Source organism: Glycine max, chromosome 5 (assembly GCF_000004515.6).
Source record: "Glycine max cultivar Williams 82 chromosome 5, Glycine_max_v4.0, whole genome shotgun sequence".
Lineage (NCBI taxonomy): Eukaryota > Viridiplantae > Streptophyta > Magnoliopsida > Fabales > Fabaceae > Glycine > Glycine max.
In genome coordinates, this window is record NC_038241.2 from 2,133,619 (window position 1) to 2,157,688 (window position 24,070).

The 24,070-nt window shown below is 35.8% G+C and overlaps 1 protein-coding gene across 6 annotated transcripts; it reads left to right on the forward strand.

Annotated features, from left to right (window-relative positions):
• The first annotated feature begins 8,829 nt into the window (after window positions 1–8,829).
• LOC100785475 (formin-like protein 20) lies at window positions 8,830–24,002 on the forward strand. Of its 6 annotated transcripts, none has more exons than XM_041015874.1 (18): window positions 8,830–8,948; window positions 9,227–9,505; window positions 10,252–10,955; window positions 11,037–11,258; window positions 11,336–13,902; window positions 14,018–14,144; window positions 14,746–14,817; window positions 15,013–15,111; window positions 15,264–15,305; window positions 16,426–16,506; window positions 16,598–16,648; window positions 16,727–16,808; window positions 16,968–17,062; window positions 17,139–17,210; window positions 18,628–18,744; window positions 20,851–20,919; window positions 20,998–21,064; window positions 23,045–24,002. In XM_041015874.1, exons 2-18 carry the CDS (start codon window positions 9,433–9,435, stop codon window positions 23,200–23,202), a joined length of 4,698 nt encoding a protein of 1,565 aa, XP_040871808.1. In that variant the 5' UTR covers window positions 8,830–8,948; window positions 9,227–9,432; the 3' UTR covers window positions 23,203–24,002. The 6 variants fall into 6 exon arrangements, 5 of the variants coding, with proteins under 5 accessions (XP_040871808.1, XP_040871809.1, XP_040871807.1 ...); XR_005891709.1 differs by lacking the exon at window positions 23,045–24,002 and adding an exon at window positions 19,126–19,207 and having other exon boundaries at window positions 8,851–9,021; window positions 20,998–21,057; XM_041015875.1 differs by having other exon boundaries at window positions 8,851–9,075.
• The last annotated feature ends 68 nt before the right edge of the window (window positions 24,003–24,070 follow it).

The window sequence follows — 24,070 nt, forward strand, 5'->3', positions numbered from 1 at the left end:
TTGTTGGGATAAGGGAGGTGAAAAAAAGTTGAAGTTGATTGGTATTTGTTGACAATGAACGGGGGCGTGTCTCATGTCTCATCCACTGAAGTGAGCTTGACAGGGAAAAGATCTTCATCTTTGGACCCAATCCTTCTATCCCAGACTTTTCGGGATTGCCAAACCTAAACGACAAACACCACTCCCCCCATTTATTTCTCTTCATCCCTTTGCTACACAACCCTCTCATGCAAATAATATCATTTTTTATGATTTTTAAAATTGAATCATGATCTCAATATTAATACAATTTTTATATGAATTGTAATGTCATTTTAAATGAACAGTACAGGAATAACTTAAAAATTAAAAAGGGATAGTGAGATTCTTCATACACAAATACTAGACACTTAGATAGTCATTTATTTATTTATTAGTAAGACTAAATATTAAATTACTTTTAATTTAAATATGTTGTACTTAATTTATTTTAATTTCATGATGAAATATTTGTTATTACTATACACACTTTTTTTCTTTAGAAATAAATAAAGACTTCAATGGCTATGCACAATTTAATTATTTGGTGAAGATTATTTTCTTTCATTAATTAGATGAACACTCGCTGGTTATTCGGATAAATTTTAGCGTGTAAAATGATGCTTTAATACGTGATATTAATTATGATTTGAGATTGCCTGACTTGCCTAAGTTATTGTTGTCTTCTAGTTGCAATACTCTATTCACAGTTAGTAGCCCAAAAAAAATTATATAGTAGTTCAAGTTCTTTAACGAGTTATTTTCATATGTTTTAAGCACATAATTAATCAAGATTTTGTCTACCTGGGCCACCAAATAATTTGACTACCGCTGATCCATTGAACCATTGATATAATATCTTAAAAAATGAATGGTTCAAACTGTCTCTAAATTAAAATGATACTTTTAAAATTACTACATTGTAGTCTTTATATAAAGCATTAATTCATTTGCAAAAATACGAGCAGAATAAATTAATCCTCTCCGGTTTGTATTCAAACTTTGAAAGAAAGAAAACGCAAGAATATCTCCTGACTCTTGCTCACCAATAATAATTAACCATCATGCATTCTTAAATCTAATTAGATATCCTCCATATATATATTCTCTCTCTTACAGATCCGTTTGTGTTGACGGTGAGGAAGATCACAATTTTTAATTTTTCTTTCTAAATGTATCATTATTCAAAAGTAATTATGTTTGAGACACTAATGTATTCTATTAAACTTAACTTGTTGAGTACAAGGTTACATGAAGAAGTGAGACCTGTTGGGGAGAGTGAAGGGATAGAAATGGTTGAGTTATGGGATGTGAATAATATCTTTTTCACTATTTGTTTTTCTCTCCTCCAAATATTATGTTTTGCTTATTTAATTTTAGATATGCTCGACAATTATAATGAAAATTCCAAAAAATAATATTATTCCTAAATCTAAAACATGTAGCTTTAGTAGTATTATTTAATACGATGAAAACTCTGTGATAATTACATTCAAATTTATTTGTTCATTTAAACTTTAGTTATTCTCACTAAAAAAAATATTTTCTTAATTTTGGAAATCATATTTTTGTACAAAATGAGTTACCTACACTCTCATTTTTTATTTTATTTTATTTTTTATGTCATTTCTTCTCTCTCTTAAATATCAGTTGTTTCACTTCTACATATAAACTTTTTGTACATCATTTCGATATTGACTTAATTACTGAATAATCCCAATTTTTCTTACAATACTTTTTAGTTGCTGAATAAAGGAGATTTCATATGCTCTTGTTTGTCTGTTGTTAAAAAATTTTATTTTATTTTTATTAATTTTTTTATTAGAAATGTGTTATTCATATTCCACACAGTAATTTACACGTCACAAATTTGTTATTTATTTTTTTATAAAGATGGCAAGCTATTAGAAACAATCATACTGGAGTTGAGTATAACTACAATGGACAAGTTGGAAAATAAGTACTCCAAATTGATAATTTGTTATTTATTATGCAAATAAAATTTCTCCTGTTTATTAAACATCATGTGTCTTAATGATACTACATGAAAATAATTTAATATAAGTATTTTTAAATACTTTATAGAAATAGGAGAAATTTTAACTATTAAATCACTCCACATGTTTTAATATGTTAAATCCTGCCTAGGGTAGCTTTGCTATTCTTAGCCGGTCCCAAGCCCGGATAAAAGGAGAGGGTTGTGTTAGGCTTTCGACAGCCAACGTTAAACTTTGTCGAATCTCTATGACATGGATCAATTACGTAATAATGTGAATGCTAGATCGTTGCCCGGAAGCAACGTGTTGTATGGCTCGAGTACAGTGTCAAAAGAGCAAGGGCCGCTGCATCGCCGCCCGGATGTAGTGAAAAGTAAGCAAGGGTTCCCACATTTTCGTGAACGGGTGTGGGTAAAGAAGCTAGTTCATGACAGGAGGATTCGCTTTGGTACATGGAATATAGGCACACTTACTGGAAAATCTATGGAAATAGTGGATGTTATGGTGAGGAGGAAGATCAATTTTATGTGCCTACAAGAAACTAAGTGGACAGGTGAAAAAGCGAAAGAATTAGACAACTCGGGATTTAAGCTGTGGTATACGGGAAAAATCAGATCAAGAAATGGGGTAGGGATTATTGTGGACAAGGAGTGGAAGAAGGATGTCGTGGATGTAAGAAGAGTAGGAGATCGTATCATAGTCTTAAAATTGGTAGTGGGACAGGACACCTTTAATGTTATTAGTGGGTACGCACCTCAGGTTGGGTTAGCAGAACACTTTAAGGTAAAATTTTGGGAGGATCTAGAAGGGGTACTTCAGGATATACCCCAAGGAGAGAAAGTTTTCCTAGGAGGGGATCTCAATGGACATGTAGGTAGCGTGGCTAGAGATTTTGAGGGGGTGCATGGGGGTTTTGGCCTAGGAGAGATGAATGGGGAGGGTAAATCCATCTTGGAGTTTTCGGAGGCTTTGGATCTTTCTATAGCCAATACATGATTTAAGAAAAGAGAGGAACATCTTATCACTTACAAAAGTGGAGGGACATGTTCTCAGATAGATTTCTTCCTTATCAGGAAGTCTGATAGGAAGTATTGCTTGAACTGTAAAGTTATCCCGGGAGAGAGCTTGACTACCCAACATAGAGTTTTGGTTATGGATGTAAGAATTAGAGATAGGGCAAAGAGAAGAAGTCCTCTGGTAGCACCAAGGATCAAATGGTGGCACTTGAAGGGTGAGAAACAAGGAATCTTCCAACAAAAGATATGGGAGGGTTGGTGTGGACAATCACAAGGAAGTGCAAATGATATGTGGAACAAGATGTCCCAAGAGATTATTAAAGTGGCTAAAGAGACGTTGGGTGAATCTAGAGGTTTTGGACCTAGGGGTAAAGAATCGTGGTGGTGGAATGAAAATGTTCAGAGCAAAGTTAGAGTAAAAAAGGAGTGTTTCAAGGAGTGGTCTAGGTGTAGAAATTCTGAAACTTGGGATAAGTATAAGATAGCTAGAAATGAAACCAAAAAGGCGGTGAGTGAGGCAAGAGCCCAAGCTTTTGACGGACTATACCAAGCTCTAGGAACCAGGGACGGAGAAAGATCTATATATAGGCTTGCTAAGGGTAGAGAGAGGAAGACTAGAGATTTGGATCAAGTAAAGTGTGTTAAGGATGAAGAAGGCAAAGTCTTAGTGCATGAAAAAGATATCAAGGAAAGGTGGAAGGCGTATTTCCACAACTTATTTAATGATGGATATGGATATGACTCTAGCAGTCTAGACACAAGAGAAGAGGACCGGAACTATAAGTACTATCGTCGGATTCAGAAACAGGAAGTAAAGGAAGCGTCGAAAAGAATGAGTAATGGTAAGGCGGTGGGGCCAGACAACATACCTATTGAAGTGTGGAAAACTCTTGGAGATAGAGGTCTTGAGTGGCTCACCGAACTCTTTAACGAAATTATGAGGTCAAAATGCATGCCAGAGGAATGGAGGAGAAGCACGTTAGTGCCAATCTATAAGAACAAGGGGGATATACAAAATTGTGCAAATTATAGGGGAATCAAGCTCATGAGTCATACCATGAAATTATGGGAAAGAGTGATCGAACGGAGATTAAGAAAGGAGACTCAAGTTACTGAGAATCAATTTGGTTTCATACCGGGAAGGTCGACCATGGAAGCGATTTATTTATTACGGCGAGTGATGGAGCAATATCGCATGGCCCAACAAGACTTGCACTTGATTTTTATTGACTTGGAGAAAGCGTATGATAGAGTGCCTAGAGAGATTTTGTGGAAAGCTTTAGAGAAGAAAGGGGTTAGGGTTGCATATATTCGAGCTATCCAAGATATGTATGATAGGGTATCGACTAGTGTTAGGACACAGGGTGGAGAGTCAGACGATTTCCCCATCACAATTGGTTTACATCAAGGGTCAACCCTTAGCCCCTACCTTTTTACCTTAATTCTGGATGTCCTCACGGAACAAATCCAAGAGATAGCGCCGAGATGCATGCTTTTTGCAGATGACATAGTCCTCCTTGGAGAGTCGAGGGAGGAGTTGAATGAGAGGTTGGAAACTTGGAGACGAGCTCTAGAAACACATGGCTTTCGCCTAAGCAGAAGCAAATCGGAGTATATGGAATGTAAGTTCAACAAAAGAAGGAGGGTTTCTAACTCAGAGGTGAAAATAGGAGACCATATTATCCCTCAAGTCACACGGTTTAAATATCTTGGGTCTGTAATACAGGATGATGGGGAAATTGAAGGGGATGTGAATCATCGCATTCAAGCAGGATGGATGAAATGGAGAAAAGCATCGGGGGTGTTATGTGATGCAAAGGTACCGATCAAGCTAAAGGGAAAGTTTTATCGGACTGCGGTAAGACCGGCGATTTTGTACGGAACAGAATGTTGGGCGGTCAAGAGCCAACATGAGAATAAAGTAGGTGTAGCGGAGATGAGGATGTTGCGGTGGATGTGTGGTAAGACTCGACAGGATAAAATTAGAAACGAAGCTATTAGAGAGAGGGTTGGAGTAGCGCCTATTGTAGAGAAGATGGTGGAAAATAGACTTAGGTGGTTTGGGCATGTAGAGAGAAGACCGATAGACTCTGTAGTGAAGAGAGTAGACCAGATGGAGAGAAGACAAACAATTCGAGGTAGAGGAAGACCCAAAAAGACTATAAGAGAGGTTATCAAAAAGGATCTCGAAATTAATGGTTTGGATAGAAGTATGATACTTGATAGAACATTATGGCGGAAGTTGATCCATGTAGCCGACCCCACCTAGTGGGATAAGGCGTTGTTATTGTTGTTGTTTTATTTATTACACACTATTTTCAACTATTTTTTATTTTTATTTTCTTTATTAATATTCTCATAATGATTTTTTAGGGTTTTTTCAATAATATTTATATTTTTTTATTAAAATTACCACAGCTGACACGGACAATTTATTTATTTTTAAACAAAAATATGATAAAACCATCAAATTAAAAATAATAACTATTAAAATAATTTATTTTGCAAAATAATTGTTAATTTAATTTCTTAAAACACCATTGGCATTTAATTTCCTACTATTAGAAGGATATTATAATACGTAAGAACCCGACAAAGTGCATTAATCATTTAGTATACTCTTCTTTGAAAAATAATATTAGTGACTTTTATTTGAAGCATAATTTTTAAATATATTATACATGATTATATATATATATATATATATATATATATATATATATATATATATATATCAAAACTATTTTAAATATAATTTCAAAAATTGCATAAACTAATTACACATATATATCTTTTACAATTTATATATTGATATTAATTTATAAAATTTAAAACTTTCCTGAACTTAAATATAATATAAAAAATAATAAGTAATTGATTGAGGTGATTATAATGTTTATGATAATCCACTAGGGTGAAATACATGGAGGGAGGATTTAGGTAATTAACATGAAATCATAAGTTTCAACCTTATTACATATTATAAATATAAGAAATTATTTATGATCAGTTCTGTTTCACTAACTCGAGAGCCTGTACTAACTTGAGGGTGTTTTTAAAGTCAATGTGTTTAATTGCACTTTTTATTCTTATATTTTTTTTTGACAAATTTTATTTTTAATAAATTAATTTGGTACAATTTATTTTTTTATTTTTAAAAAAACTTAGAGAATTTAATTTTTTTCATTTATTCGTTAATTGACTAATGAAGATTTTATGTGACATGATGATATAATTATACATTTTATCTTCATTTTTGTGAAAAAAATTTGGTGAATTTTATCTTAACTTTTTTTTACTTTATGATGAATTTTATCTTTTTTTTTTTACTTTTTGTCAAATTTTACTCTCAAAATTTGCTAAAAAAACAAAAAAGTTAATGAGTAAAAAGTAAAATTAAGTGTGTGCTTTTCACAATCGGAAAGGTTAGATTATTTCATAATAGATTATATGTATAATTAATTATTTTTATAATTGATTATAATTATAATCAAATTTTGGTTAGGTAAGTTTGTTGAAAAATATTTGAAGTCAATTAATTTTGTTTGGATGCAACAAAGAATCAACTTTTATACAATAAAATAGTATAGAAATTGTTGGAAAGGACAAATAAGGTTCCAAAAATAATAATAAAGTAGAATTTTTCATATTCATAAAAACAACTAATTTTAAAAAAAGGTTTTTTTATACTAAATTTGAGTTGATGTCTCAAACATTCCCCTTATTTTATAAACAACTTTTTTTTCAATTAAAACAGTTGAGATTAGAGATTATTATATTTCCTAAACAAGCTCTAAATCTAAAGTTAATTTTGATTAGTTTCAATTTTAAAAATTAGATAAGTATTAATATCGAACCATTTGAAATTTTTTTTAATACATATGTAACACTACATAATGACAATAAGTACTATTAGTCCCTATTTTCTCTAAACAATAGGAGTGGGTAAACGGGCCCAAGTCTATGGACTGGCCCGCGGGACCCGCGATCTACGCGGGTAATGGACCAAAGTCAATGGTTATGCAATATTTTTGGGTTCGCCCTGCTTAACCTACAGACTGTATGGATTTGGCTCGCGGGGTCCACGGGTTGCCTGTAAGCCCGCTTAATTCATGGTTTGCGAATCCCACCAACTACAACACTTTAAGAATCCCGCTTAATTCAAATCTTTCATTGTTGACTTATGATATTTTGAGCATCTAAATTACAACTATGACTTCCAAATTGGCCTTTAGTATTGGCTCACAGGTGCTTAACAAATATTGAACTAGACTTCTTGGTGACAATGTGCAAGCCTTGATATGTACTAAAAATTGATTACTAGGATTTGATGAACAAGGTAAATAATGTGTAATAAATGTTGTTTTTTAATCACTTAACTTGAGTTGATTCTAATATTTATTATCATTTTGAGTTTTAGGAAAAGAATATGAAGATGTGGAGATGAAAGACTCAAGCTACTTCAAATATGGAATCATTTGTTGTTGGAGATGTTTAAGTTTCATATTTTAGATTTATTGCTTGGATTTTTTTTTGTTAAGACATTATTTATTTTATTGATGTAATTAACTAATTGTTGATATTTTATTTACATTTGTGTTGAACTTATTTGATTGTATTGCATTTTTATTAAAATTAAAATTCTTTTAAAACTAGGTCCGCGGGGTGGGGGTTGACCAATTTATTAGGTCCATATAAGAATGCAGGGTGAGCTAGTCCGGTCTGCTACCAATGCGGGCTTATGCGGACGAGCCTTATGCGAGACGGACCGACCCATTTATCCACTACTAAGCATCCATAAGAATAAAATAAAAATAATAAAATTTATAATAATTTATACACTCTAATTAGTCAGCTAAGCTAAATCTCCTCAATTTCTTTAAATATTATTATCCCTTAACAAAAATAAGATCACTCTCTTGATGTTATACCTAATATTGTCGTCCTAATTTTTATTTAGCTTATATTTTTTCTCTTTTTATTTTTATCTTGTAGGCATAAAGTCATATATTATTTAGGAGTTAAGATCAATGATTATTTATAAATTCCTTTGCTTCTTAATCCATAGAAACACTTTCTAAAAGGATAATATGTGATAATCCATTGAGCTTGAACTTGTTTCAATTGCAGGTTTGAGGTCAGAACACAAAAATATAAAAAAAATATTTTTATTTTTCCTACTTAGTTGATAAAGAACTAAAAATATTAACTAACAAACAATCACACCTAATGCATTTTTTAAAATGATTATTACAAAATTATATATACATATAACATTACATAATTAATAATATAAAAATCTTTTACAATTTTTAAGGTAAAGAAAACGAGAAATAATTAAAGTTTTAGTTCTCAATTTTTTCATATTATAATTTCTGGTTCCTCAAAATATTTTAAACAATTTTTAATCCTTTATTAATTTTTCATTATAATTTTTAGTGTATTTTTAATTTTTCATTTATTTTTATTGCTCAAATTTATTTTTAAATATAAAATAAATAAGGATTAAAAATTGCTAAAACAACAATTAATTTTGAGTAATAAAAATAAACAAGAGATTAAAAATAAAAAAAAATAAAAAAGACTAAAATTATTGTACTACTGTAATAAAAAAAAATTAATGATGGACTATAATAATAAAAAAATTGAGGGAATAAAAAATTAATTTTTAAAAAAAGAAACTTTAGTTAAAAAGTGAACTGTTATTACATTTTGAATGCTTTTGTAGTTAAACGTGTTGAAGCAAGATCTGGAATGCATATGCCACGTCGCCAACCACGTAGACAAGAGTGCCATCAACCCCAACTTGCCCAAAAATATGTTGTCTGTATGCAGTTGCAGAGAGACGCAACACATCAACACAGGCATAGAAGCAGAGAGCAGAGAGAGAGAGAGAGACGGGTCTAACTTCCAACGAGTATTCATATTCTTCTTTTCAGTCCACTACGCTTCCTTCTTCCCTTTCCTCTTCTCCGTTACCCATTCACATTGTAATCACATTTTCTCCCAAACTCACCTCCCCCCCCCCCCCCAAAAAAAAAGAGGTTTATTACCTTTTTTGCATTCCATTTCATACACGTACTTCTATTTCACTTCAATTTTTCTTCCTACCCCTCTGCCCCCTTCATATTTTTTTTTCAGTTTTTAATTTTTAGAATTCAATTCTTTGACTATTATTGTATTTCTGCAATTCAGCTTTTCATTGGATCACGTCACCCACCTTTGCTTTTGCTCTCTCCTGCCTTTGAATTGAGCATTTACGGGTTCCATAGGGCTCTGATCGAATTGGGTATTTGCAAGATCTGCGGCTTCGTTTGTTGGTGGCAAAAAGTTTTGATCTTGGTGGTGGACCAACCCAATTTCCGGTTTGGATCCGGTCGGGGTAGAAACAGCGCCATCAGATGGCGCTGTTCAGAAGGTTCTTCTACCGGAAGCCGCCGGATCGGCTTCTGGAGATTTCCGAGAGAGTTTATGGTTTGCTTCCTTTCCATTTTCCTCTCTCTTTTTTTCACTTTCCCTAAATTTTTCTATTTGTTCATTTATTATTGGTCTGTTTCCTCTGCATAATTCAGCTCATGAATGCACCCGAAGCATTTCATGCGTTACTTTTTTTTCAACTCTGGGCAAGTTGAGGGACAGCTGATTTTGTAGCTTTTAGGACTCCTTTTTAATGTTTAAAAGCTAATTTAGTAAGCTTTAATTAATGCCGTTTCAAAACAATGTCTATGGTAATGTGCTACAACAATGTAGACCTCTTTTTTTAAGTAGGAGCTTTTAGTTTCCTTTCTTGCTTTCTCGTAGGAAATTAATCACTGTTGAGAAGAAAAAATAAAGCAGTATCTAAGTCGTGGTACTCCTGTTGTCAAATTAGGGTTGGTAGTTGATGAGCTCTGGAAGATTCTTAAACTGAGAGACTATTGAGTGTTGTCCTTTAAGGCATTATTTTTTATGCCTTGCAACAGATGCTTTTTTACGTTGTTGCAAAGATGGATATTGGCAGAATGAAACAGTTTCCTCTGTTAATTCTTAAATGTCCAGCCTTTGGATCTTCTTGAGCTTCTGTATAAGAATTTCGTTTCTTCTTTGCTTGCTGTCTTTGGTTTTTCTAACTTTTATTGAAATGAAAACATGGGTTTTGAAGTTGTGAGTAAGTTCTCTAGCTCTCTGCCCCTGCATTGCTGAATTGGTAGTATTTGACTATTCCTTACCTGTTTTTGCAGTTTTCGATTGCTGCTTCTCCAAGGATGTCTTGGAAGAAGATGAATACAGAGTGTATATGGGGGGGATTGTGGCTCAGCTACAGGATCACTTTCCAGATGCTTCTTTCATGGTATTCAACTTCCGAGAAGGGGAGAGACGCAGCCAAATCTCAGACATATTTTCTCAGTATGACATGACAGTTATGGAGTACCCTCGGCAATATGAGGGTTGCCCCCTTCTGCCTTTAGAGATGATCCATCACTTCCTTCGATCAAGTGAAAGCTGGTTGTCTTTGGAGGGGCAGCAGAATGTGCTTTTGATGCACTGTGAAAGGGGTGGTTGGCCCGTGCTGGCATTTATGCTAGCAGGTCTTCTGTTATACCGGAAACAGTACAGTGGGGATCAGAAGACTCTTGAGATGGTCTACAAGCAAGCTCCAAGAGAACTACTACACTTTTTATCTCCTTTGGATCCACAGCCTTCTCATTTAAGATATCTTCAGTATATTTCCTGGAGACATTTGGGTTCTGAGTGGCCACCATCGGAAACACCCTTATATTTGGATTGTCTGATTCTTAGAGTCCTTCCATTATTTGATGATGGAAAAGGTTGCAGGCCTGTTGTACGTGTTTATGGTCAGGACCCTTCAATTCCTGCCAATAGAAGTTCAAAGCTACTTTTTTCATCTTCAATATCCATAAAGCATGTTCACCACTACCTACAGGTGCCATATAAATTTCCACTATTGATACTAAATTGTGAATTGATTAGATAGAGTGTCCCTCTTATTAAATTTTAATCACAGGCAGAGTGTATGCTCGTGAAAATTGACATCCGTTGTCGTGTTCAAGGGGATGTGGTTCTTGAGTGCATACATTTAAATGAAGATTTTGTTCATGAGGAGATGATGTTTAGAGTTATGTTTCATACTGCATTTGTGCGGTCAAATATTTTGATGCTGAACCGTGATGAAATTGATATTTTGTGGGAGGCAAAGGACCTATTTCCCAAGGACTTCAAAGCAGAGGTAAGTTATTGTTATTCTTCTGCAAAAGCCATTTTCAGGAGCAGTAGGAGTTGAACGCATACCCATATCTGTATCAGGTGCTTTTTTTGGACGCTGATGCTGTTATACCTGATCTAACCACAGTCACGGTGAGTGAAGATGCAAATGAGACTGAGAGTGCCGAGACAGAAAGTGCTTCACCTGAGGAATTCTATGAAGTAGAAGAGATTTTCAGCAATGTAATTGATGCACAGGAAGGTAAGACAGAATTTGATTCACAAGTTTTTCATGAAAATGCAGTGGATGTTGAAACTCATAAAGAGGTCTGGAGGCAAGAGTCGGATCCTCATACTTTTGAGGATTGTACACCCGATGACAGGATTCCTAAGCAGGTTGACAAGATGGATTCTGGTATTAATGCAGTGAAAGATATCTCCATTGATGATGTGCACTATAAATTTGATGGGAGCATGGATTCAGATCCTCATGCAGTGAAGGACATTGCTGTGGATGATGGAGAAATTAAGTCAACTTCCACTACATTTATTTCTGATACGATGAAACCTCCTCTGGAAACAAAGGAAGTCAACATGGATGTGCACCAAGAATTAGCAGTTATGCAAAATGAATATGATGAAGATAAGGAGGCAACAGAAAAGGAATTAGACTCCAAGGCAGGCCACCAGATGCCTGATTTGTCTGAACAAAAATCTGGTAAACTACTTTCATCTACTGCCAAGAAACAACCTCCATCTAACTCGAAGCCAGTTGGAGATTCAATTGCAGCAAAGCCAAAGATTAAACAGCAAGATACCCATGGTTTTCAGGCAAAACAAGCTAAGCCAAATGTAGTAACTAGGTGGATTCCTTCTAACAAGGGTTCTTATACAAATTCAATGCATGTCTATTATCCACCATCAAGGAATAATAGTGCACCAGCTGCGCTGACAAATTTCTCCTCCTCAAAGGAGAAAATGGAAGATGCCAAAACAAGATCTTTATCTGCTCCTGTTGTCTCTGCAGTCGTTTCTCTTGACAAGACAAATGACCTGAAAAGTCGGAAGGTTGCCACTTCAAAATCTTCTGCCTATATAGCAGCAGAAATGGATGAAAAATGTCCACCATTATCATTGCTGCCAATTAAAGAGACATCTTTTCAGTCAGATACTCAAGCCCAAGAACAGAGCTCAGAGCAAGGGCTACAGCCTCCCCCACCACCTCCCCTTCCATCTCAAAGTAGAATCCCTTCACATGTTTTTGAATCCTTATCATTAAAGGATGATGTATCAGCTCAAGATTCTCCATCTCAACTGTTATCACCATCTTCTTTGGGTGGAAAGGGGTCCACCATGGTGCCACCACCACCTTCAAGTTTAACGTCATTTACGAGACAACCTGCAACTTTTCATCCTTCCCCTCCACCCCCACCCCAACCCCCACCCCCGCCCCCACCTCCACCCCCATTTTTTGGGCTAAATAAAGGGAGCTTAGTTCCTTCCCCATCCCCTCCTGATCATAGTCCTTTTGTAGTGGGTACTGCAGTGGCACTTTCACAGCCTCCTCCACCACCACCTCCAATGCCGCCTCCAAGGTATGAAGTTTCATCCATTCCTCCTCTAACACCATTAGCATCACCTCTTCCAAAGCATGGAATTCCATCAATTCCTCCTCCTCCTCCTCCTCCTCCTCCTCCTCCTCCTCCTCTGCCTACCATGTTTCCTACAGCTTCAATACATAGAGCTCCACCCCCTCCTCCCCCACTACCTCCATTTGCATCACATAAAGCTTCACCTCCACCTCCCCCTCCGCCTCCCCCTCTACCACCCTTAGCTAATTCACATATATATTCAGCTCCACCACCTGTACCTCCACCGCCACCTCCCCCTCCTTTTGGTAAAGCTTCACTACTTCCATCTCCACCCACACCTCCACCCCCACCACCTCTTCCTTCGTCAAGTGGAGCCCCACCCCCACCTCCACCTCCTCCATTGTCTAGAGTCCCCCTCCCCCCACCGCCACCTCTTCGTCCATCTAGTGGAGCCCCACCCCCACCACCCCTTCCTCCTTCGAGTGGAGCCCCACCTCCACCTCCTCCAATGTATGGAACCCTACTTGCCCCACCTCCTCCAATTCGTGGAGCACCACCACCACCACCGCCTCCTCCAATGCATGGAGCACCACCTCCAATGTATGGAGCACCACCTCCACCACCACCTCCTAGTGGGCGAGGACCGCCTCCTCCACCACCACCTCCTGGTGGGCGAGGACCACCTCCTCCACCACCACCTCCTGGTGGGCGAGGACCACCTCCTCCGCCTCCTCCAATGTATGGAGCACCACCTCCACCGCCACCTCCTGGTGGTCGAGGACCACCTCCTCCACCTACTCCCGGTGGTCGAGGTCCTCCTCCTCCACCTCCCCCTGGTGTTCCTGGGGCTCCTAGACCTCCTGGGGGTGGACCTCCACCACCTCCGCCCTTAGGTGCAAAAGGTGCAAATGTTGGAGCTGATCCAAGAGGGAGGGGACGTGGGTATGCACGCCCTGCAGGAGCTGGTGCAATGGCACCCAAACGGTCCTCCTTAAAGCCTTTGCATTGGAGCAAGGTTACAAGGGCACTACAAGGAAGTTTATGGGAAGAATTACAAAGACATGGAGAACCGCAAATGTAATTTGTCTTGTCTACTGTTGCACTTAATCATTTCAATTATGTATAATTGTATGTTCTCCATCTTATCTATATGGTTACATTTTGTAATGACTGGTTTTATGTTCTCTCTTAGTGCACCAGAGTTTGATGTTTCAGAGCTAGAGAAGCTTTTCTCTGCAAATGTTCCAAAACCTACTGATTCTGGCAAATCTGGAGGGCGGCGCAAGTCTGTTGGAGCTAAAACTGATAAAATCACCTTGGTATTATTGTATATGAATATTTTTAAAATTTGATTTTTGATATAAGCCTTATGTGAGAAATGATTTGATGGTTCTCATTTAGTCATTCCATCACCATGATTTGTAGTTTTGCTTCACAAAGGCTGTTAAATATCATCACTGCATTTATATTTAAATTGGAATTTAATGCCATTGATTTGAAACTTCATTATTTGTTCATCAAACAAAGTCTTCTTCTTTTTTACTTAACTTGCCAGATCAGATACTTCTTGTTAACTTGTGGAGGAAACAAATGTATTTTTCTTTAATTTTATTATGTCAATAAAAATATCCAGCACACCTTGATAGTTGATTCATAAAGCATTAAGTATCGTTGACTGTGCTAATTACATCAATAATAAATATTGTTCTGTTATTGTCCTTTCTGTTCACTGTCTCTTCATGTTCCCTAAATTAAAATTCTGATACTGTAAATGAATGAATTATAGGTGATATTGGTGCAGTTTTTTTTTTATGTTAGTGCATAAAGCCAATATTTATTAGAAACTCATCTACTTGATGCTTATTTGATACCTTGTTAATAACTGATCAATAACTCGGGTGTTTGTATTATTAATTGTAGGTTGATCTAAGGAGGGCTAATAATACTGAAATTATGCTCACCAAGGTTAAGATGCCACTTCCTGATATGATGGTAGGCTGACACGTTGATGTGGGCATTTTTAAAATCATGCAAGAGTAGTTATTTAAGTTAAAGGCTGCTGATAGTAGATAAACAATCTTTTGGCACCATATCTGCTACAAACTTTTTCTAACTTCTGAAATCTCAACATGGAACTATCAATGGTAAGTATTATCTTTCCTAACACGTTGAAATGGATATTCTCAGGCTGCAGTACTAGCTTTGGATGAGTCGGTATTGGATGTTGATCAAGTGGAAAATCTCATTAAGTTTTGTCCTACCAAAGAGGAGATGGATCTTTTGAAGGTGAAGTTTAACAAATTTATCCATACTTCTTACATCTTGTTTTAACAATTAAGGTTTCTAGTTTGTGGCATCTTCTGTTAGACTAAAATATATCCTTTTACTCTGATTTGTTTAATCTCTAATTTTGATTCCTCTTGTTTATGATTGTTTAGGGATACACTGGTGACAAGGAGCTTTTGGGGAAGTGTGAACAGGTGTGCAATGATTTATTTTAGTCATAACATTATATGTGATGGTTATTAAAATAAAGTGTTGGTAATAGAATTATATGGGATGCATTTTACTGCTTATCCGTAACTGACACATGCCTTGGTGTCATGAGGTTTACATGAAGGATGACTGAGCTGTTTTAAAAGTAAAATTTCCTTTAGTATATAAGTGATGGGATAAAATTCTCACATATTAAGTTGAGAGGAAATTAAACGTATAATAATGATAAAAATATCTCGTACTAGATGATTTGTTTGGCCATCATTGTGTGCAACAAAATTTGAAAGGGAGGTGGGAGGAATGATGGAAAAATGATGTAGCCAGCTACCAGAAAGAGGTGAATTTTGCTTTAAGAAAAAAATTGATGTAATTTCTTTTGAATTTTAATTATTGCAAAAATCTGGGTATAAATAGTTAGCTCCAGAGATTAAAACACTACACAGCAATGAAATGAGGTTTTAATTTTAGAACTGAATCTGACATTTGATAAAAATGATAGTTCAAATTGCAGGTAAGTGATCTGGAGTTGGATGTTGATTTCTTTAATAATTCTCTTTCGATTCTTGAATGTTTTAAATTTATTTTTGGGATTAAAGATGATCCTTTCTAAAAGTGCTTTAGTGTGGTTTAATGTAGATTATTAGATTTTAACCATTTTTTTTCTCTGTTGGGTTGTCAAATACTTCAATGGTCCCTTACCTATCTTGGTGTTCCTTCGGGTCCATTCCTTTTGGGAGCTTGTCATTAGAAAGATATACAAGCAGTTAAATAGTTGGAGGGGTGCTTCCGTTTTTGAGCGGTTGTGTGTATATCTCGAATTCAGTCTTCTTTATCTTTATTGCATACCAATGGTAGTTGCTAAGAGGATTGAGAAGATTATGAGGGTTTTCTTTGGTGTGGGGCTAATGGTTTTATCATAGATCGATTGATAGAACACCAATTGTTATTGTTGGAAACAGTTCTTATGGCTAGCATTTAAAGTCTTGGAGGTTACATGATTGTTCAGATTCATCAGTTTTGTATTTATTGCCCTTAATTGTAGATGTATTTAACTCTTGAATCAATATGTATAATAATCATATTATATATTTTGTGATGTTTCAGTTTTTTTTGGAGTTGATGAAGGTGCCAAGAGTGGAGTCAAAATTAAGAGTATTTGCATTCAAGATTCAGTTTAATTCTCAGGTATGGTGATGTCTGTAATATTTTTCTGACTTCTGAATGTTCAGTGGATTTGGCTTTTTCCTTCAGATATCATACTTTGCTTGTTATGCAGGTTATGGAATTTAAGAAGAGTTTAAACACTGTGAACTCTGCCTGTGAAGAGGTACTTTTAGATATCAAACTGATGAATGTTGTATTGCTTGAATTTCTTTGACCTTGTGCACTTTTTTCTCGGTAACAGGTCCGGAATTCTGTTAAACTGAAGGACATAATGAAGAAAATTCTTTATTTGGGTAATACATTGAATCAAGGAACAGCAAGGGGTAAGTCCGTAAGTCTGTTATAGTTATGTCAGTTTCATTCTCATTATATGTTGCTAGATGTATTAGACACTTGACACATGGTGCCAACTCTATTTGTTAGCAGTCAATCTTTTATATGATTATGTTAGATCTTAGTATCAAATGTTTTCATTTTTGCAGGATCTGCTGTTGGATTCAAGTTGGATAGTCTTTTAAAGCTCACTGACACTCGTGCTTCTAACAGTAAAATGACACTGATGCATTATCTTTGCAAGGTATAAGTGTCAATTGCATCAAATGAAGATACTGTTTCATTGCTAACCTTTTTTTCCCTCCCCTAATTGGCTCTAGGTCCTGGCTGATAAGTCGCCCGGGCTCCTTGATTTCCACCTAGACCTTGTAAGCCTGGAATCTTCCACTAAGGTGATGATTTATTTTGGTTTTTTATAGCCAAGAAAAGGTCAAATGTGCTTTACATCCTTGATTTGTTGGTCTAATTTCACTTTTCCCCATTATTTGTAAAAGTGAGCATATTCCTTCCAGTTTTTATAACTAAGATTCTAAGAGACTTGGTTTTAGATGCTGGTGAGCAGGGGCGTTACTCCAAATAAAAACAATTTACCTCTGAGTCATTGTTGAAGCTCACCATTGGAGACAAAAGCTCATCCCTTTGGCATAGTCAAAAAGTCCTTTTGAGTCCGTTATGTGCTAAAAAAATCACACAGGACTTTACAAAAATCTGTGTTAAATAAATTCGGAACTTGGTATAATGTAATTTATAGCAAAAGTGCAAATGAACTTAATTTAAGGTAGAGATGGCAAAATGGGTTCAATCCATTTGGTTGGCCCATTTAACCCTACTAAACGAGTTGGGTTGGTTTGGAATTTACAAACCACATTCAAAATGAGTTCAATCCAACCCAACCCGTCCCGTTTTCTAAGTGGGTTGAGTTGGGTCAATCCGTTTTTTTTATTCTTGTATTTATTTTTTTTATGAGCAAATTCTTGTTTTTATTGTTATCCACCAAGATTTATAGTTGCACATTTATTGGTGTTAGTGAAGTAAAATATTTATGTTTCAAGTATTTACCTTTTAAGGTCCATTGGTTATGGTGGATGTATTTGATGTTCCAAACATTTGGTTGTTTTAATGGTCTAATTAGTGGCCATTATGATTATGTATGGAGGGGTCACCCTTTTATAACCCATTTTTTATTTTTTAAAATTATGGTGGGTCAAGCCAACCCAACCAAACTGCAAACCACCTAGGGTTGGATTGGGTTGAGATTTTCAATCCAGTCTCAAAACGGCTTTACCTCAACCCAACCCATTTTGTCATTCCTAATTTGGGGTGGCAAGCTGCAGTTGACCAAACAGAAAAAGACCACAATGCAAGTAACTTCCTTCACTTTGGCTTTTTGGCAAATTTTCCTGCTGGTATCAAGTTTGGAATTAATTCACTTAAAATTTATTAGCAAAATATACCCTTCCAGTTGCCAAGTACGCATATTTAGAAACCATAATGAAATATCCAATTACCAATAATCACAAAATCAAGTGAAATTTCACCTAGAAGCTCACATGTTGAATCAAGTTCCAGCAAAATCCCCATTATTTGAACCACATTTCTTGCTTTCTTTCATTTCTTAATAGGTACAAGCAGCTATTTGCTTGTTAAAAAAGTGGGTTGATTACACCCCTCATTTACTCAAGGGTAAAAGTTAGAGTGATATTTACATTTTTAGCTGAAAGAAACAGCTGTTGAGATGGGACTGTTTAAATTCCAGCATCAGGTAATAATATTACAATGGTTATTGACTGGACACACCATTTCTTTCAGATACAATTGAAGTCATTAGCAGAAGAGATGCAGGCAATCATCAAGGGATTAGAAAAGGTTAAACAAGAATTTGCTGCATCTGCAAATGATGGACCTGTCTCTGAAGTTTTCCATAAGGTGTTAATCATTTTTGTCAGTCACTTGATTCTTCATTATATCAGGAAAATAATAACCACAATAATATAAAATGACAAAGAAAGTTCAATTTCTAAAATGATTCAGAGTATTGGTTTTTCCTGCTTCATGAATGTAGTTGATTGTGTAGTTATGATGATTATCATCATCAATTATTAAAGTTTATGGGTAGTTCATGTTAGATATGTCGATTTGCAGACTCTTGCAGATTTTTTCTCAACTTGTTTTCTTCATTTTATGCTGTTAGTTTCTTATCACAATCTTCTATTTGTAGCATGAGATATAAATTTACATTTAATCTAAAATTACCCAATACAAGTTTTGTGTTGGCCGTTTAGAATGTCCTTCCTCTTTATGTAACAGGTGGTATTATTGCTCTGAGGTCCCCTCAATGTGCTTATTGGCTACTTGTTATAGAGAAGTAAAATACCTTCTGATAGAACATGTAAGGGAATTTATTGTGGGTGGATTTAAACAAAAGTTTTCAGAAGCTGACAATGTTTTTTTCCCTTTAATTTGTCAAGGAAATGGCTAAAGGTGGGACTGACATTGGTTTTAAATATTGAGGGTACTATTATTCTAGATTTGGCTCTTCTAAAGCGAGGTGTACTTTAGAGAATAAAGTGCACTTGCAATCGTTTAACGTTTATTAGATAATCAATGGCTGAGAATTGTGATAAAATCAAATGCATATATAATAAAATCTACAGTTAATTATTATCTCAACCGTTAATTTTCTAATTGATGGTTATTATTTGCACTTTATCTTCTAAAGTGCCCTCCCCTTACTTTAGAGGAGCCAAATCCCTTGTCTGTTGGGATTATTTATTGAATTGAACTTGAGTATTTGTACTTTTTCTTTAGCTTCCAGTTTGTATCCAATGAAAGGGATTATGACAATGAGGGGGGTTTTGGAGGAAATATTTTAGGGTTACCACCTGGGGTTAGAATTGAACTACAGAATCCCAGAAGAAGCTCAAAATTCCAAACTTGCATTGAAAAGGAAATGATAGCTGTCTTCTTTAAATGAGTGCCAAAACCGTTTTCTGTTCTTCCAAGTTTTGGGGTGCAGTTGTTAGGTGCTTATGTGTTATTTGGTTTATTCAGTTAGAACTTTATGATCATATGTTTAGGAGTGTCTCATTCCCTATCATGGATAGGATTGTGTTCTTTGCTTCTCGTTGGTGCTCTGCTCATGGCTATTTAAAACAAGTTACTATTTCTGATATGGAGAGAAACTGGGAAGCCTTGGTGAATTCTTGATTTTCTGCATGCTTGTTGTATCTTGACTTTAATGTTTTTGAAGGTTATATAAAGTTGACTTAGATAACATGCTCTTTATTTTGAGTTCACTGACTTAGTCAACTATTTACTTGAACCCTATGATGAATTATGTTTCTCAACAATTCCAAATGTTTTTTCTTTACCTATTTTCACATTATTCTCTGTAAATTTTTTTGCTTGTCAGCATTGTTGCTTGTCATATTCTCCTAAATTCTCAGTCCCTTGTTATTGATCGATGGTGACGTTGAACAAAATATAAATCTCCTCCTGTTTATTTAGTCTTGCATAACATTTGCGCCAAACTGAAATTAAGTAGATATTTAATTTTCTTTTTATCAGTGGCCAAGTTCTCCTTCATATTACATTAGTGCTAGTGCATAAACAAATGAGTTGTGCCATTTGGGGTGTAACCTGGCAACGTCATTGTAAGGGACGAAGTGCAATTGGTGCGGGATAACGTTTTGGTGGTAAATGTGTGTCATTAGTGGGTACAAGATGGAATAGAGATTAAACAGTGCTGTGGTTGGAGTTTATTGCTGTTGTCAGTCAGCTGTAGGGGAAGGGAATATATGTAATAAGGTACATGAGTAATAGTAAGGGGTGTGCACCTGTTAGGTACCTACTGGTGTCTGCATTTTTCTAGTGATCGTGTTCCCCTTTTGTAACCGGGTTTTGGATACCCCTCATATCCTCTTTAATTTATTTTCTCTGTCTTGGCTGACAAAAAAAAATTCTACTTTGTATGGTTTATTATCTGGTTTGCATTTTCAGCGCATTTGACTTTTTTTTTAATGTTCTATTCAGACATTGAAAGAATTTATAGCTGTATCTGAGTCAGAGGTAGCATCTCTAACAAACCTATATTCTGTAGTGGTAATATGCTTAACTATCTTTGTTGTACATTATGCACCAATATGAAGAGATATAAAGATTGTAGAATATGTCTGACAGGGTAGAAGTGCTGATGCACTTGCACTATATTTTGGTGAGGATCCTGCTCGTTGCCCAATGGAGCAAGGTAGGTTGATGATTAACATGTTTATGTTGTTGGTACTCGGTATGATATGCAGTCATTGGTCTTTTCCACTGGTGACTTAGGTTGTGTTTGGATAAACAACTCAATTAAGCGCTTATTAAATATGTGTTTATATCATGTAAACACTTATGAACAAGTTATTTCTGTAATCAAAGAGAAAATAAGTTGAAACTTGTAGAAAATCTGAGTATTATTGCTTACTTTGGAATACAATCATGAGTCTGCCAATATAGGCCACTGATTATAAAGAATAACATGAAGGAAATAAAATCTCCCTAATTATTACTGTTAATCAATCAGTCCTAAATCAGTATTAATTATTGGAAAAAATCTGTCCTAAATTAATTATGAAATCTATTGAGAAAAATCAAGTCCCACGTTGGCTAAAGATAGTGCTAAGATAGAGTATATAATTGGAGGTAATCCTCACCCTATGAGCTAGCTTTTGGGGTTGAGTTATGCCCAAATCCACATTCTAAGATGATATTAATCAGAGTCTATCTAGATCCATTAAAAGGACCACCCATCATGTTATCAACACACTAAGCCCAAAAGTGATGGGTGTGAGGTAGTGTATTGGAAAAAATTCAAATCCCACATCTGCTAGGAGATAGTGAGTTGAAAATACCCATGCATGTTGGCCCAGACCAAAAGCACCCCCACTCACTTGGCATTGCGCTACACGAGAATGTTTCACCATGTAACTTTCACATATGATAAACAAAACTATCCCACCTTCCCAGCTTTATATACGTGAGTTGAAAAAGTGACAGCAAGCATATACTGTATATACTGATCATGTATCCTCCTACACACCCCACCTACATCACGCATAGCAACCCAAAGTACACGCAGAGAAATTTGACGACCATTGAGAAAAGGATATGTTAAAATCTGCTAAATATCCTCTTAACCATGACCAGCTCTGAAACTGAATTTGATGCATGCAGTCACAGTCATCTCTCTCAAAGCGTTTACCTTGAAAAATAGATTGGTTTCTACAATTCCATATCACCCAAACCATAGTGCACCAGATGTATCTCCACATAGATATAAGCTAAAAACAGTTTACGGATATATCATAAGCTATCCCAATCACTTGTACATGTGCTTATATCATAAGATAAGCCCAAATAAGATGTAAACAAGCTCTTCCAAACGCACCCTATCAGATTATAGTTTCTTAACTTGATTTAACTAATGTTTGTTGTGAAAGTACACTTTCATGACCTGTTGCATTTTATAGTTGGGCCAAAGTGTGTATGCATGCTTGTACCTTTTTATTTAGTTATTTATATTGCTATTGAGATCCTACATCAAGTAGAAATATGACCAATGTAGTCCTTATAACTTAAAAAGGCTTGGGCAGTTTCTCACCTTTCAAGTTGGTTTTGTGGGTGGAGTTAGGCCCAAGTCCAAGTTCTAAGATAGTATGATAGCCTATCGTAGATCTGTTATTGTGTCACCCAACACTCTAGATGTCTATTCCTAGGCGTGATGGGGTGTTGTTATTGGGCCATCTGCATTTGTCAACACTTCAAATGTTCAGTCTTGGGTGTGAGAGAGTGTGATGAGATTCCACATCAACTAGAGATATGGTCAATGTAATCCTTATAAGGTTTGGGAAGTTCTCACCCTATAAGCCAGTTTTATAGGGTTGACTTAGGTCCTAAGCCAACATTCTAAGAGTTTCTAATGGAATCTGTAACAAACTATTTCATATCTTTAAAATGATAGGTGTGGTAATCAGTTGTTGAATTGATAGAATTGCCTGTCCTTCTTGGATCCATGTGTAAGCACTGCAGCAAAAGAAAATTAGATATATTGAGGGAAAATCTCAATGGAATGAAGTTTCATCATCCATGTGTGTTTCTGTTATGTTTGGAAAGAGTGGTAATATATTCTCATCTTTTCTATTATGCTCAGGCTAACTTGTTATTCTTATTGGTTTAACAATTGCAGTTACCACAACCCTGCTAAATTTTATACGATTGTTTCGGAAAGCACATGAAGAGAATATCAAACAAGCAGAGTTAGAGAAGAAGAAAGCTGAGAAAGAGGCTGAAATGGAGAAGGCCAAGGGCATTAACTTGACAAAGAAGGGTGCAAAAGATAGTTGACAGCTGCGTTTTCTGCTCCTTTGCATCAACATCACGCTCTTGCCAAAGAGCAGGAATGTACCCGTGTAAGGGGAATGCTTCTGAGACCAGTTAAGAAGCCTCCCCTTCCATGATGATGATGACGATGACGACGATGATGTGGCAATTAGCCTTTCAAGCTGATATATTGGCGGGGAATAGCGAATTCCTGCGTCCTGTGGAGTTTTGAACATACAACAGGCTTAGGAGATAGGAGTTGATTCTTTGATGGCATGGTGCTGAATTGGATTTATGCGGCCAACTGATCTTTTTTATCAGAATACTCTGGAAATTCCCTGATTTAGATGCAGAATGGATGCTTACTGTGATTGCATGCGTCCAGTGTATGCTATGAAAATGACGGATCCAGTCCCTTTTATGTTGGTTCAAGAAGAAATTTTGTAGCAGGGCATGCCTTCTATTATGGCAGTAGAAGTGGCATTGGCTTGCATCATTCATTTGGCATATTTAATGTAGCACCACAGCAGATGCTTTTTGGATTTGTGAAACACCAAAGTCCAACCCCAACCGTAGTACCATGACACCTTGTATAAAGCACTAGCCCTCCTCCTTTAGGATTCAATTCTTTCTCATGTAACATAGAAATTAGTTTCCTTTTTGATAGAGATTTTGGTAGGTACCCTCGAGAAAATGTTGTATAGCAGTCAGGTTCGGAGAAAATAGAAATCAGGTCATTGTATTGTAACCAATATTAATTTCAATTGTGAATCACGAGGATAATTTTTGAATTGTGAATTATAAATCATATTGAATCAGAAAAATTGAGACAAAATGAAATTAGCTTGAAATATATTATATAAATGATATATAATGCTCAATGCAATTATTT

Coding starts and splice junctions, on each gene's coding strand:
- LOC100785475 (XM_041015874.1), top strand. CDS start 9,433: ATGGCGCTGTTCAGAAGGTTCTTCTACCGGAAGCCGCCGGATCGGCTT. Junction 10,956..11,036: donor ATGTTCACCACTACCTACAG/GTGCCATATAAA, acceptor TTTTAATCACAG/GCAGAGTGTATGCTCGTGAA. Junction 13,903..14,017: donor AGACATGGAGAACCGCAAAT/GTAATTTGTCTT, acceptor GTTCTCTCTTAG/TGCACCAGAGTTTGATGTTT.